This window comes from Oncorhynchus mykiss, chromosome 2, assembly GCF_013265735.2.
Source record: "Oncorhynchus mykiss isolate Arlee chromosome 2, USDA_OmykA_1.1, whole genome shotgun sequence".
In the NCBI taxonomy this organism is placed as follows: Eukaryota; Metazoa; Chordata; class Actinopteri; order Salmoniformes; family Salmonidae; genus Oncorhynchus; species Oncorhynchus mykiss.
In genome coordinates, this window is record NC_048566.1 from 50,939,066 (window position 1) to 50,955,750 (window position 16,685).

The 16,685-nt window shown below is 44.2% G+C and overlaps 1 protein-coding gene across 2 annotated transcripts in view; it reads right to left on the reverse strand.

Moving 5' to 3' along the window:
• The window catches only part of LOC110491182 (Krueppel-like factor 5), a 47,640-nt gene extending 32,430 nt beyond the window's left edge, over positions 1-15,210 (reverse strand). The window contains exon 1 of one of the 2 annotated variants that reach the window (XM_036950164.1): positions 14,924-15,210. In XM_036950164.1, the coding sequence (XP_036806059.1) occupies positions 14,924-15,055 (132 nt within the window). In that variant the 5' untranslated portion in view covers positions 15,056-15,210. Of the gene's footprint in view, positions 1-14,889 lie in introns of both variants that reach the window. The other variant, XM_021564533.2, reaches the window with a different exon arrangement.
• Between the last annotated feature and the right edge of the window lie 1,475 nt (positions 15,211-16,685).

Genomic DNA, 16,685 nt, shown 5'->3' on the forward strand with positions numbered 1-16,685 from the left:
ATTTATTTGGGGTTCTTTTTCCACCACTGCAGACGGAGTATACATCACGCGGCTCTGGTTCCCTCTGCTGGACGTGCCTGGTCTCGACGGGCCCTCCGGCCAGGATTAGTTGGGGATGATTGAGGCTGTTGAGTGATCAAGGGGCAGATTGCTCACCAACCATACGAGTCCCATAAAGCTGCCATAAGGGTAGCACACAGGGGTTTTTTTCAGGGAGAGAGATTGATTCTTTATAGTCCTCCTCACGGTCTGCTAGAACGGGTCAACAGGTCTTTTCCCCAAAGGAGACAGCAATACCCAGGAGCCAAGAAGACGGTAACCTGGAGGAGGTCTCCTTGTAGAGACCAATTATTTTCTTTTTCTTTATTGTTTTAATAGGCACCCTTGAAACTATCACACTTGTGTCTGATCAGTGTAAACATTTGTATCCACCACCCTTGTCTGCCACAAGTGGTGGAGAATGCGGGCATTTGACAACGTGGTCAGATCAGGGTTGACATTTACGGCGCATCAGTATGGACGAGTTGATAGCTCAGTTCGTCCGGGCCCAACAAGCGCAACAGGCGGTTCAGGAACGAATGCTGGAGGAACAATGCCTACAAAATGTCCGCCTGGTTGAGGAAATCAGGAAGCTGCAAGGAGGAACGTCTACCGAATCGCATCCAAACCAGTTTTTTTTTTTTTTTTTTTTAAACAGTATTTTTATTAGAATTTCACAATTTTAACAAACTTACAAACAGAAATTAAACAAAAAAGCTCAGTTTAAACCAAGAGGTTGGGTTCCCCACATGGAACGTACAGTGTAGTTCTGAAATACATACATCCCCGTCATTCTACGAGAATCCTTGCAGCATAATAGCTGATACCTCAGGTTCTAGGTAATTTAGATAAGGTTTGTAGAACCTTTGTAGAATACTTTGTAGAACCGGTCTGTTTTAGAATGCAATATACATGTCAGATATTCCAGAGGCACACATTCAAATAGTATCTTATGCCAATCTTTAATAGAAGGAACCTTATCACTAATCCACTGTAAAATGATGTTTTTCCTCGCTGCGAAGGTAAGGATGTTGTAAAGCCTCCTTTTACCCACAGAAGTAACCTGCCTACTAGGGAGACCTAACAGTAAAGAAACTGGGTCCAATTCTAGATCTACCCCTAGGATCTTTTCAATTTCTTGCAGAACACCAGACCAGTATCTTTGTATTTTGGTACATGACCATAAACAATGTGTTAGAGTGCCTGTATCAGTCTTGCATTTAAGACACTGAGGGGAAGAGGAAGTGGGGCTAAAAGCATGTCTGCGATTTGGGGATATATGCAATCTGTGTATTATTCTTAATTGGATTGCTCTAGTACGATTACATATAGATATTGTTTTTGCATATCTCCAAATGTCCTCCCACATCTCTTCGTCAATAGTAACAGACAATTCTTTCTCCCACACTTGTTTCACCCTCTGTGTGTTGACAGCAGAAAGGGACCTTAAATTATCATAAAACAGACTTACAGACATTTTCCTTTGTGGGAAAAAAAGCATTCTTTCAATGACAGACACATCAGGGTTACCAATTAAGGTGGTGATCTTCAGGATATAATGTCTTACTTGTAGGAAGCGGAAAAAGTTCTGCTTTGGGAGTCGATGTTTCTCGACCATCTGCTCAAATGACAACAAAATCTTATCAACAAATAAGTCATTTAGCCTGCGTATGCCCTTATTAAGCCAAAAGTTAAAGCCGGCATCCAGCAATCCTGGACTGAAATCTGGATTGTTAAGAATTGGGGTAAGAGCAGAGGTTAGTTTGGACCTTCCCAGGAAGCGTTGAACTGACCTCCATACTTTGAGTGTGTTAAGTGTAACGGGATTATTGCAGTGATCTTCTACGGACTTGAAACTTCTGAAAAATAAAAGATCCTGTAAGGGGTAAGAGAAGTTTCAATGTCTAACCAAATAGAGGAGTCATCATTTGTGATCCAGTCAGAAATATAACAAAGGTGGGCACACCATTGATAGAACCTGATATTGGGCAGGTCCAAGCCGCCCATAGAACTTGGCAGCTGCAATATTGCCATCTTAAGTCTTGGCTTGTGTTTACTCCATATAAAGGAACTTAACCATCCATTTACATCCTTTATTACCTTATTGGAGAGTAATACTGGGATCATTTGGATTGGGTAAAGTAGTCTAGGTAAAATGTTCATTTTCAAGAGGGATATTCTACCCAACCAAGAAATCAGGAGAGAGTTCCAGCGCTCCAGATCCTGTCTTATTGTATCAAACAAGGGAACACAATTGGCTTTGTACATTTGCTGGAATTTAGGAGTAACAAATATACCCAGATACATGAAACCTGAGGGAGACCATTTAAAAGGGAAGGGGGGAGAAGTATTAGGTACAGAGTGCAGGCTACCAAGTGGCATAGCCTCTGACTTAGTTAGGTTAATCTTGTAGCCTGAGAATTCGCTGAATAATTCAATAATATTAATAAGAGCTGTAATTGAAGTCTCGGGACTAGAGATGAATATCAGGACATCATCAGCATACAAGCTTATTTTATGGTGAACATCACCAGTGAGCAGCCCCTGTATAGCAGGCGTTACCCTGATGGCCTCGGCCAGTGGTTCCATAACGAGTGCAAAGAGGAGGGGGGATAAAGGACAGCCCTGTCTGGTACCTCTGTGTATAGAAAAGCTATTTGACCTTAGCCCATTAGTAAGGACAGCAGCCTAAGGATCATCATATAAAACTTTCACCCATTTTATAAAGTTGTCACCCAGACCAAATTTATTTAGAGCAAATAATAGGTAAGACCACTCCACACGATCAAATGCTTTCTCAGCATCTAGGGAGAGCACAAGACCATCCACAGCACTTTGTTGGTAAGCTTGAATTACATTAAGAAGCCGCCTGACATTCTTGCATGACTTACGGCCCTTAATGAAGCCAGTTTGGTCTCCTTTCACAATTAGTGGCAGTGAGTCCTCTAATCTTGTGGCTAGAACTTTAGAAAGCAATTTTCTATCCACATTCAGAAGGGAAATTGGTCTGTATGAGGAACAAGACTCTGGACATTTTCCCTTTTTGAGAATAAGTGAAATGTTGGCTTCTCTCAGCGTTTGAGGGAGTTGGTCATTTGAAAATTAGTGATTAAACATATCATGCAATGGCTCAAGGATCAGGCCATGGAACTCTTTATAGAACTCACTACAAAACCCGTCTGGTCCTGGGGCCTTACCATTTTGCAGATTCTTAATTGCGAACATTATCTCTTCCTTGGTAATAGGGGCATTAAGGAGGGACCGCTGCTCTTCGGAGATAGTAGGGAGCTCAATCTTACAAAATAAGTTCTCCATTAATTTGGGTGCATCATTTGGCAGTTCTGAGGCATAAAGATTTGTATAAAATTTCTTAAATGAGTCACTTATCAATTTATTTTCATATAAATGATTACCATCAGAGTCAGTAATAGTAGCAATTGACTGAGAGTCAGCTCTCTTTTTAGCTAGGTATGCCAAGTACTTTCCTGGCTTATCGCCATGTTCATATAGCTTTTGCCTGACAAATCTCATTTTCTTTTCAGCGTCCTGTGTTAGGAGAGAGTCTAACGTTGATCTAATGACTGATATTTCCTTTAATAGGGCAGGAGTGGGCGTTTTAATGTAGTCCTTCTCTTTAGTTCCTAATTCACCCTCTAACATTTTTTGCTTTTCACGCTTTTTCCGTCTCTTAGTAGCTGTGTATGACATAATCAGACCCCTGGTATACGCTTTACAGGTCTCCCAAAGGAGCGAGGGGTTATCTGTTGATTGAGAGTTAATAGAGAAAAATGCTTTAAACTCTGTAATGAAATATGATGTGAATTTATGGTCTTTAAGAATGGTTGTGTTAAACCTCCAATGTCTTGACCGATTGAATGCCCCGTTGAGTTTTATGTCCAGGATCACCTCAGCATGATCAGATATGACTATGCTTCCTATCCTAGCGGATAAAACAGACTGCAGAGACGTCCTGGGCACAAAAAAATAATCTATTCTAGTCTGACATCCATGAGGTGCAGAGAAAAAAGTGAACTCTCTGTTGGAGGGATGAAAAGCTCTCCAGACATCCGCATACCCCAGATCATCACAAATAGCTTTAAGTGACTTAGCTTGAGGAGAGAGTGAAGCTATACCGCTGGGGAACCTATCAATAAGGGGGTTCAACAAGCAGTAAAATCTCCTCCAACCACTGCAGTGTCCGAGTTTAATTCTGAAAAGTCTAGAAAAACCTTAGTGAGGAAATCAGGGGGGTGAGCAGGGGGGAAGTAAATATTCATTATAGAAATGTTCTGCCCTTGTAAAGTACCATTAATTATAACAAAGCGACCAAATGTATCTTTCACACAATTCAAGACCTTAAGTGGTAAGTTCTTTTTCACCAGAATTGCTACACCTCTACTTCTGGATGTAAATGATGAGAAAAACACTTGACCAAACCCCCCTTGTTGTAATTTCAGGTGCTCCTTATCATCCAAATGAGTTTCTTGCAACAGGGCAATATCAATATTTTCTTTTTTCAAAAAAGATAGTACCTTCTTCCTCTTAATGGGGTTATGGCTCCCTCTAATGTTCCATGTACATACACGCAGTCCGTTACCTGCCATTGTATCTTGACCATTCAATATCCAGGCTGGATCCCACTGTAAAAGTGGGGTGCTACCTTTTTCCATGTGTTGAACTCTCCTCTATCTCACCGAGCATAAACAAACGATATGAACCCTGAACTCGAACTATACTAAACCCAAAAATTAAACATGTAAAGATCCAAAAGGGTTTTTTCCCACTAGCTAACATGCAGGGGATTTCAACTCTCCAATGTAGACTCTTATGTCTGCATCGCCGCTCCATAGCCTCTTCCTTTATATGTATAGAACATAAAATCAATAGGAGAATATTGAGGCTCTTCCACCTAAAACCAAACCTGGGCACCAATATGGATTCACACATATCTCAGCCTGAGCTATAGCGGCTATTACTTTAGCAAGAAAAATAAGATAAGATACGAATATTACTGAGCCGGAGTACGTGAGGACTCACGTCACTGTTTCATGATCAGATTCAACCAAAAATAAACAAAGTTATCCAATGCTGCTGAGGTGCAGCTTAAAAGTTATTTACCCGAGAGAGTCAATAAACGCAGCAGCCTCTTCAGGTGTGTAGAGCTTTTTAGGTAATCCGTTGACCATAATCTTCAATGTGGCCAGGTATAACAGTGCGTAATCCATCTTCATTCTCCTGAGTCGAGCCTTCGTCTCATCAAACGCTTTGCGTCTTCATACAACCGCAGTGGAATAATCATTGAAGAATGAGACTTTAAGACTTTTACGTTGACTACCATCAGAGCCGATGTTTCTAGCCGCATCCATGACGCGCTGCTTGTCGGTGAAGTTGTGGAACTTTATAACCACCGGCCGTGGGCGCTGATTGGGACCGGGTATCGGTGCTTGAGAGCGATGGGCCCTGTCCAGCTTCACACGGCCAGCCTTAGTGTCCATTTGTAGGTAGCCAGGGATCCATTCCTCAAAGAATTTTACTGAACGTGTCCCTTCAGAATTTCCCGGGAGTCCCACAACACGAATATTGCATCTGCGTCCTCGATTATCCAAGTCGTCAATGTGCTCCGCCATTTCGCGCACCTGTTTCTCAAGTGCTTTTATCTTAGCGTCCATAGATGTAGTTGAAGTTTCCACTGCATCAATTCTTCCTTCCGCCTCAACAACACGTTCCACAACCCTCTGTAGTTCAGCTGAATGGCCTGCTATTGCTTCCAAGACCGTTCTTATCTTAGCATCGATCACTTTAGTAATGTTATCAGTCATCTTTTGAATCACCAGGTCCATTGTGCCTGTATCCGCAATGGTGCTAGCCTCGCTAACGTTAGCTAGCTCCTCATGCACATCCACAGGGGTGGTGATTTTGGTCGACTTCTTAGTAGTTCTGTTGGGCATGTTGTCGGAGATTTTTGCGGAAAAGCCGTCAAGACTCATTATATGGTAACTTATTTAGCCAATTCTACCACTTTTTCAAGCTAGGAGATTAATGTAAAAATATAAATTTACGAATGCCACGAGAGCTCGCTGAAACACCGTGTTCTCTCTACGGCACCATTTTCATCCCCCCCCCAAACCAGTTTTTAATAAAGCTAATGGAAAACAACATCATCAAAACCTGACTGTCCCCGTTCCTGTCCGTACCCGTTCCTCTCCGCCCACTTGTACTTTGGTCCGTTCAAATGTGCAAAGGTAGGTTTTGATGTCGTTGTCCTCCATTAGCTTTATTAAAAACAGGTTTGGATGCGATTCGGTAACACCCTAAAGGCATATTCTGACCTCAACGCTGAACAGGCGGCTAACTATGACGATCTCAAACGGGAGATACTCAGCCATTACGGGTACAACCTGGCCCGTCAGGCCCAACTGGTCCACAACTGGAGGTTCGTGGCCGACACCTCCCCCCAAGCCTAGATGAGCGACCTATTGCGCATCACCAGGGCATGGCTTCTAACCAATGATGCCACCCTCTCCATGATAGACAGAGTGGTCACGGATCGCTTCTTAAGGGCACTACCCCATGACATGAAGAGTGTGATGAGTCTATGCGAGCCCTAGACCTTGGAGGACCTCCTGGGAGCATTAGCGATGCATCAGAACACAGATGCTCTGCTGAAGGGGAGCCGGGCCGAGTTGGGGAACCGTTTGAGTGGATGGAAGGACACCCCCACCGCAGTATTCCCCGGACCAACAATCAGCCAGGCTAAAGGGCCACAGACCATCGGAAAAACAGCCGGGTGAGAGCCGACCCGCCGCTGACAACCACAGGTGAATGGAGACCAAAGGAGGTGTTTTGAGTGTGGCGGCCTGAGACACCTCCCATGGAATTGCTTGGGTCGAGACGAGTCAATGCCATCAGAGAGCCCCGGAGACGAGACGGGTCACGCACTAAACTACGTCATCTCCTCTTGGGCCCACCCATGGTCATGGTGAAAGTCGACGGACACAACACCCAAGTTCTGTTGGACTCCAGGAGTATGGTTACGCTTGCAAACACGTGCCTGCTGGCCCAGGAGATGTCCGTCTCCTGTGTCCACAGCAACACCAAGCAGTATCCGACCGTACAGGCCAACATCGTGACACCACAAGGAAGCTGCTGGATGATGTTGTTGTCAGTGCTGTACCCGAGTTGCTGGTACCCATCCTCGTGGGACGAGATTGTCCACTGTTCGCGGCACTGTGGAGGCAGGGGCACCGGAACCAAACTCCCCTAGTGAACAACCGGAGGAGGAGCTCATTCTCCCCCTCATCTATTTTGAGGGACCAACTGAGACACCTACTATGGGCCAAATGAGGGGACAGTTCAGGACCACCCAGTGGGAGGATAGCAGTGGATGACTGGCGATACACCAATTTCCAAATCAAGATTAACCTTTCGTTTCAGATGTCGCACAAACAGGGGGAATGTCGAGAGGTGCTGTTAATGGGGGCACACCTGGGAATGGAGAAAACCTGGGAACAGATCGCGGCCCAGTTCCACTGGCCGTGGAAGACTATAGCCGCAGATGTCCGGAGTGTCAAATCACCGCCCCAAAAGCACATTCCAAAACCCGCTGGTATCCCTTATCGATCATTGGGTGCCATTTGAGCACATCGCCATGGACATTGTGGGTTCCCTGGTAAAAACGGCACGAGGACACCAGTACATTCTGGTCTTTCACCCACAGATGGATGGGCTTGTTGAATGTTTCACTATAATGCTCAAGCTAATGCTGCAGAAGGTCATTGAGCAGGACAGGAATAACTGGAATCAGCTACTACCCCACCTAATGTTCTCGGTCTGAGAAGTACCCCAGTCCTCCAATGTTTTTTCCACTTTCAAACTCCTCTACGGGAGGAGATAACACATCCTACTGAACCTCGCCAGGGACGTGTGGGTATCCCAGCCAAACCCCTTACGCAGCGTGGTGGAACACATGGAGACTATAAGTGAGCGAATGACAGCAGTATGGCCAGTGGTAAGGGAAGAAATGGAGAAGGCCAAACGCGCCCAAGTCAAGGTCTACAATCGGGAACCTAACCCCGAGAGTTCCAGGTGGTTGACAAGGTGCTGGTCTTCATCCCCCATGTAAGTTCTTGGCAACATGGCACGGGCCGTATGAGGTGATCGAGAAGCTGGGACCTGTCAATTACCACATACGGCAGCCAGGAAGATGGAAACCCCAACATATTTACTACGTGAACCTATTGAAGAGGTGGCACGTGAGGACAGCCTTGGCTGTGTTATGGTCAAGACCCAGGACGCCAAGGGTACCAGTGGTTGTCCCGAGCAATGAGGACCTCGGCCCGGCCCAGAAGCAAGAGCTCCGGGAGTTCATTGATCGGAACACGGCCGTATTTGCCGAGAACATCGAACACCAAGTCCACACCCAGCCCGGGAAAACGTTATGAAAGAGGCCATACCGGATCCCAGAGGCCCGAAGGTACACAGTGGCCTATTTGGATGATATCATCATCCATAGCCAAGGTTGGGAAGAGCACCTGATGTGCCTCCAGGCGGTACTGGACGAGCTCAGGCATGCCCTGTTGACAGAAAACCCCAATAAATGCAAGATGGTGTTTGAGGAGGTGGAGTACCTGGGGTATTTGATCGGACAGGGGAACGTCAAGCCCTAGGAGAGGAAGGTCCACGTGGTACGTGATTGGCCCATCCACGCACTAAAACACAGGTCCAGTCCTTCCTTCCTTGGGAAGAACAACCCATCATGTACATAACCCGAAAGCTGATACCTAGAGAAAAAAAGTACTTGATCATCGAGACAGAGTGTCGAGCGGTGAAGTGGGCGCTGTTGGGCACCTACCTCACCCTGGTCACAGACCATGCTCCCCTGGTCTGGATTACCAGGGGAAGTGACACAAACGATCGGGTCACCAGGGTGTTCTTGTCCCTTCAACGCTTCTATTTTTCTTTTGTGCACAGGTCAGGGGCAAAGCATGAGAACGCGGATGCCCCATCGAGAAAGGAGACATACAGCGTCCTCCCCATTAGGGCTGGGGGGTGTGGAGTAGCATGGATTAGCCACCAGGGGGAGACTGTCGCTGCACGCTGCTGGTTAAAGGTTGCTCCTGTATAGTCGTCCTCACGGTCTGCTAGAACCGAGGGGCTCGGTCTTTTCCCCAAAGGAGACCGGAGCCCAGAATATGGTAACCCAGAGGAGGTTTCCTGGGGGAGACCTATTATTTCTACCTTTGCCTTCCGTCCTGCTAGCTAACGTTCAATCACTGGAAATATAAATGGGATGTACTGAAAGCACGTATATCCTACCAACAGGACATTAAAAACTGTAATATCTTGTGTGAGTTGTGGCTGAACGACAACATTAAGAACATACAGCTGGCGGGTTATGCACTCTATCGGCAGGATAGAACAGCAGCCTCTGGTAAGACACAGAGCGGGGGCCTATGCATATATGTAAATTACAGGTGGTGCACAATATCTAAGGAAGTCTCGAGGTGTTGCTCGCCTGAGGTAGAGTATCTCATGAAAAGCTGTAGACCACACTATCTAACTAGAGAGTTTTCATCTGTATTTTTCGTAGCTGTCTACATACCACCACAGACTGATACTGGCACTAAAACCTCACTCAATGAGCTGTATACGGCCATAAGCAAACAGGAAAATGCTCATCCAGAGGCGGTGCTCCTAGTGGCCGGGGACTTTAATGCAGGGAACCTTAAATAAGTTGTACCTCATTTCTATCAGCATGTTAAATGTGCAACAGTTTGAGGTCCTGAGCGCTCTGGAGCAGGTTTTCATCAAGGATCTCTCTGTACTTTGCTCCATTCATCTTTGCCTCGATCCTGACTAGTATCTCAGTCGATGCCGGTGACATGGTGCCAGGTTTCCTCCAGACTTGACGTTTGGCATTCAGGCCAAAGAGTTCAATCTTGGTTTCATCAGACCAGAAAATCTTGTTTCTCATAGTGTGAGAGTCTTTAGGTGCCACATATGACAGCCCGCAAACTCCAACCTTAAATAAGTTGTACCTCATTTCTATCAGCATGTTAAATGTGCAACAGTTTGAGGTCCTGAGCGCTCTGGAGCAGGTTTTCATCAAGGATCTCTCTGTACTTTGCTCCATTCATCTTTGCCTCGATCCTGACTAGTATCTCAGTCGATGCCGGTGACATGGTGCCAGGTTTCCTCCAGACTTGACGTTTGGCATTCAGGCCAAAGAGTTCAATCTTGGTTTCATCAGACCAGAAAATCTTGTTTCTCATAGTGTGAGAGTCTTTAGGTGCCACATATGACAGCCCGCAAACTCCAAGCAGGCTGTCATGTGACTTTTATTGAGGAGTGGCTTCTGTCTGGCCCCTCTACCATAAAGCCCTTCTGGAAGGTTCTCCCATTTCCACAGAGGAACTCTGGAGCTCTGTCAGAGTGACCATAGGGTTCTTGGTCACCTCCCTTAACCAAGGCCCTTCTCCCCGGTTTGCTCAGTTTGCTGCAGACTTTTTTGGTACCCTTCCCCAGATCTGTGATTCGACACAATCCTGCCTCGGAGCACTACGGACAATTCCTTCAAACCTCATGGCTTGGTTTTTGCTCTGACATGCACTGTCAACTGTGGGACCTTTTACAGACTTTCCAAATCATGTCCAATACATTTAATTTACCACAGGTGGACTCCAATCAAGTTGTAGTAACATCTCAAGGATGATCAATGGAAACAGGATGCACCTGACCTCAATTTCAAGTCTCATAGCAAAGGGTCTGAATACTTATGTAAATAAGGTATTTCTGGTTTTTTTTATGTTTAATACATTTGCTAAAATGTCTAAAAACCTGTTTTCGCTTTGTCATCATGGGGTATTGGGATGTCATCATGGGGTATTGTGTGTAGATTGCAGAGGATATGTTTTTATTTAATAAATTATAGAATAAGGCTGTAATGTAACAACATTTGGAAAAAGTCCAGGGGTCTGAATACTTTCCGAAGGCAGTGTAGATTGTATCACCCAGAATGAAGGGTTTGACGATTACTATCATTGAAGTGATAAAAGATAGAAGTAGGGAATGTGGAGGAAAACTATATAGTCTTGAAGGACAGCCTTGAATTGTACATCTTGTCTCCTACAATCATTGGTTCCTGTAGGTGCTGGGTAGAGATATGAGGGGGAAACGGTCATGACCCCCTCCTCAGACTTTTTGGCAGAACGCCCAGAACATGTTCTATAAGTTAAGATAGGAGACGGTGCCAGACACATGCAGGAACCAACCCTATGAACTATGCCTATGCTACTTGTCTGTGTAAGCAGTATATAAGACAACTAACGGGACTGCCACGGCAGAGCTATCTTCAGACCGGTACTTTATGCATCTAAGTTGACTGTGACCTCTCCAGCTTGCTGATAATAAATAAAAATTAATTTAAGATTGACTTCAGGTGTCCCTGGACGTAATTTCCACGACACAATCAAGCTATTTTATTCTCTATTTTAAGACACCTGGGTGTATTAGAAACAAATATGTAAAGATTATTTGGTGAAAATTTTGAATTTGGCCTTACTGCCATTACCTCAATAAATGCACTAAATAACAAACAAAGATACACAAATATCCGAAGGATCTATGGTTTGTAGTGACTGAAATGCATAAGAAAGGTATTCAGGTCATCTGGTAAAAAGTGTGTGTATGTGTAAAAGTACATCTGCATTGCTGTCAAATGCAATTTTGTCACTGGAAATAAAATGCATATGAGTGAATGAGAGAAAACAGACAAGCCGCGATCATTTGAAGAAAATGTATGAGAGGAATTGTTACGATCTTCCCTAAAATAAGTAGATTTAAGATGTAGTTTAAAATGTATTGGGCTGTAATCTAAGGTGTATCAGTCAAATAGGCTACAGTGGGAATAGAAAGTCACACTGCTTTCAAATTCTGCATGGAAGAAAGGGCAAATATTGCACAGTCTAGGTGTTTTACTACATTTTCAGAAGTTTTTCATTTTTTTCACTTGGATATTGTGGGTTACTGTGTGTATATAAAGCCGAAAAAGGTATAACTGTATGTGTTTTCATTTCAGGCTGTAAGGCAACAAAAGGTGTACATTTTCTATGCCCACTGTACATATGTGAAACAATTGCAGCCTACCTGTGTTGATATCAACCCTAGGCATGTAGCCTTGGCAGGCTACCTGTGTTGATTTCAACCCTAGGCATGTAGCCTTGGCAGGCTACCTGTGTTGATTTCAACCCTAGGCATGTAGCCTTGGCAGGCTACCTGTGTTGATTTCAACCCTAGGCATGTAGCCTTGGCAGGCTACCTGTGTTGATTTCAACCCTAGGCATGTAGCCTTGGCAGCCTACCTGTGTTGATTTCAACCCTAGGCATGTAGCCTTGGCAGGCTACCTGTGTTGATATCAACCCTAGGCATGTAGCCTTGGCAGCCTACCTGTGCTGATTTCAACCCTAGGCATGTAGCCTTGGCAGGCTACCTGTGTTGATATCAACCCTAGGTATGTAGCCTTAGCAGGCTACAGCAGGAAAACTGGGGGACTCTGATTTCAATAGAGAATACTGTTCATCTAGAAGAACGACCCTTACGAAAACAAAACTTTCAGTCAGAGTGCAGTATAATTACAGTACACTGCAGTATAACTGCAGTTCAACGGCAGTGCTATGCAATTACTGCATCCAAAATAACACAGTGGACTGCAGTTACTGTACTTTACTGCAGTTTCAAAACGTCAATCTTTTTTTTGTAAGGAGAGACTTGGGTGTTTATGAACAACTCGGGTTTATTAACTACAACTTCCTTGTAAGCTATAAGCAACAACCGTTTAGCACAGGTATGGTGGCTCCCATAGGACATCTAAGATGAGTCGAAAGGATCTCACAACAATAACTCCCAGGGGCTAGATATCAAACTAAATCAACTGCTTACTATGGATTTTCATGACAATTACATTGGCATATGCTGTGCAGTGCATGTGAATTGATGCTGGCTACTCTCGCACACAAATTTCCCACCATGGCGGGCGTCTCTCAATGTGATTTCGGCTTGAGAGTCATAGTTCTCAGTGATGGGGTCATAATAGCTAGCTCCAACCATTCAAAAGTTAGAGCCAAATCTATAGGAAGAAAACTGAAACCGCTCTGTTTTTCACAATCACATTTAGCGGCTATTGGAGGTTACTTGCGTAACCCAGGTTCTATAAACTCCGGGGCATTCGGTGGATTTGTTATTGGGGGGGGGGGGGGACAACAACATAGCACTCTGGAATATTTGGGGGGACACTTAAACTATACTGACTGGGCCTATGAAGGGGGGTCACGTTTATTACTAATCCCCAAGTCAATCACAGACTACGGGAGGTGCACAGTACCACATAGAGCCATGGCTACATGGAACTCTATTCCACGTCAGGTAACGAATGCAAGCAGTAGAATCAGATTTTAAAAACTGTTAAAAATACACAGCGGGGACTGTGAAGAGACACACACAACAGCACAGACACACATACACATGATAAGACACGCACTCTACACACGCGCCAATTGGATTTTGTAGTGTAAATAATGTGATAGTAGAGTAGTGGCCTGAGGAAACACACTTACTGTCTTGTGAAATGTGATGTAATATTTTACATTCTATATAACTGCTTTAATGTTGCTGGACCCCAGGAATGGGGATCCTTAATAAATACAAATACTAATCAAGAAGAGAAGGCTTTTTGAACTTTCAATAGTCTGATTACTAAAACAATTCCTGAATCTCTGTATAGAGAAAGGAAATGGGCCCTATTCTTATTCTTTCTATCATTAGCCTAAATCCATCCATGAACACAGACAGTCAAATGACTATCATAAACACACCAGAGGCTATAAATAGATCACATACATCCACATCAAAGTTAATAGCTGTGAATTCCAAAGAAACTTCCATGACCAAAAGAGAGCATCAAGAGTAATTGGACACCGTCAGATCCCATTCAACAGTTGGCATTCCGCCAGATGTTGCAGGGTAAACATAAAACACGACACCAGAAAGGAAACTGAACTATCTGCAGTTGGGGGTCGGAAACTGGGGAGAACCTCACACACACCCTCTTAAAATCAGCAGCAAAATAGCAGTAGACAGATCATGTGCAAAAACTGAGGTCTATAGTATTATTATTTAATTATAATTACATTTTAATGAGAATTTTAATGAGAAAAACGTGGTCAAATTGAGGTTAATTCATTCGTATTGTCTTGAACCATAAATGAATCATTTTTCGATGTGTTCAATGATATTACACTGTACAGTTTACTTGCCCCTTGTTCGATCCTCTGCTATAATATTCGAAGTAGGCTACTCACTGTTTTAATGCACACTTGTTCGTCCCGGCTAAATAGATAGTCGTGGTCCTACTTTAGTCCACTTCTATTCATAAAACAATCTTTAAACGAATTAAATGCACAAAAAAATATGCATTTATAACGAAGTGACTAACAAATCTAAAGACATAAAAAATACGAATCAATTTGTATGCCCTTTCAACAACATTATTCCAAGTATGGAAGCATGCTTGGGTCGAGAAGACTAGCCTAATGCACGGGTAATAACGCTTTAGGCTTTTCTATAGGCTAACAATTTATGGAAAATCATGTATATTGAATGTGCTCTTTCTCCCAAGAACATTGAAATAATGAATTCATTATTATGTATGTATATACAACAATGTTTATTGGGGTTAGAGAATAGATGGGGACACATAGTTTATTTTATTGAGTGGATGTGCCCACGATCCAACTGACTACAAAATATAAACCAGGAGAAGAGCGGGATAGGGTGGAACCGCGTACCTGACCTACCCTCCACCGGGTTAAGATGTCGACTAATTCTCACCCGGGGTTTCACTTCTTCAAAAACGGACGAGTCATCTGCGCCGTCCGCTCCAGACAGCCGCACAGGTTGCGTGAAAACCGTGCTCTCTTCTGTGTGTGCCGGATTCATGGCCTGTCCTATACTAGTTTCCATAACTATCTCCTGGATAAAACGTATTCAAATAGCTCTTTATTTATAAATATAACTTATGTAAAGTACATATAGATTTGACAACTGCTGCGTGATAAGCGCGTCTTTATCGGATCCAGGAACGCCCGGTAATTCCAAATGCCTCCCTCTGGCTCATATGTCGTTTTACCTGCGCTCAAGTAGCCTATGGCAGTGAGACCTGGAAGTCATGATTGACAGGAACACTAGCCAATCCAAGCGAGGAGGCGCGGGTGGGGGGGTAAACGTCGAAACTCGAACAGCTAATTTTGGTGCCAATTGGTGAAGCTAGCACTGGCGGTTCTAGCTTGTATAGCTTATATATATGAATTCCATGTATATATATATATGTATATATGTATATATATATATGTATATATATATGTATATGTATATATATATATATATATATATAAGCTATACAAGCTAGAACCGCCAGTGCATATATATATATATGTGTATATATATAGCGTTTTACTTTGTATATATTTCATATATGTTTTTTATATTTTTTATTTCAATTTCTTGCCTCACCCAATGTGGTATGGATCTGCTATTCTTTATACTTTAGAACCGGACCCCCCTCAGTAGCTAGCCAGCTAACTAGCTACTAGTCAGTTAGCCACTGCTAGCAGTCATCCCCGTTAACTCGGACATCTGCCAGCCTCAACTGGTGCAATTCCTGCCAGTCTGCACAGCGCGATATCAACGCAGAGCATATCGGACTGCATTTCTCTACCAAATCTTCAGATTCATACCGCAAGCTCTTAACCTTTACTCCGGATCATTGCAGCTAGCTAGCTTCCAGTTAGCCTGGAGCTAGCCTCGAGCTAGGCCCATCCCCCGGCTAGCCGAAGAGATCCATCAGACAATTCCTGGGCTTCAATACTTCTTTTGCCAATTGCCTGGACACTTTGCTGCCGGCCCGGAGCCCCTCCGATCCATCACGACTGGTCTGCCGACATAACCGTCCGAGGGGGTTTCAACAGGCACTCTTGTTGCGACGTCCCCACGAGGACCATCTGCTAGCCACGGCCCGCTAGCTGTCTGAATCACCGTGCCTCCAGCTCGCCTAGCTACTCACTGAACCCTATGATCACTCGGCTACACATGCCTCTCCCTAATGTCAACATGCCTTGTCTATTGCTGTTCTGGTTAGTGATTTTTGTCTTATTTCACTGTAGAGCCTCCAGCCCTGCTCAATATGCCTTAGCTTTTGGTGGCCCTTTTGTTCCACCCCCCACACATGCGGTGACTCACCTGGCTTAAATGGTGCCTCTACAGACAAAACCTCTCTCATCGTTACTCCATGCCTAGGCTTACCTCCACTGTACTCACATCCTACCGTACCCTTGTCTGTACATGATGCCTTGAATCTATTCTTCCACGCCCAGAAACCTGCTCCTTTTACTCTCTGTTCCAAACGCACTAGACGACCAGTTCTTTTAGTAGCCTTTAGCCATACTCTTATCCTACTCCCCCTATGTTCCTCTGGTGATGTGGAGGTTAACCCAGGCCCTGCAGCCCCAAGCTCCCATTCCCATAGGCACTCTCATTTGTTGACTTCTGTAATGGGAAAATAATTGGTTTCATGAATGTTAACATTAGAAGCCTC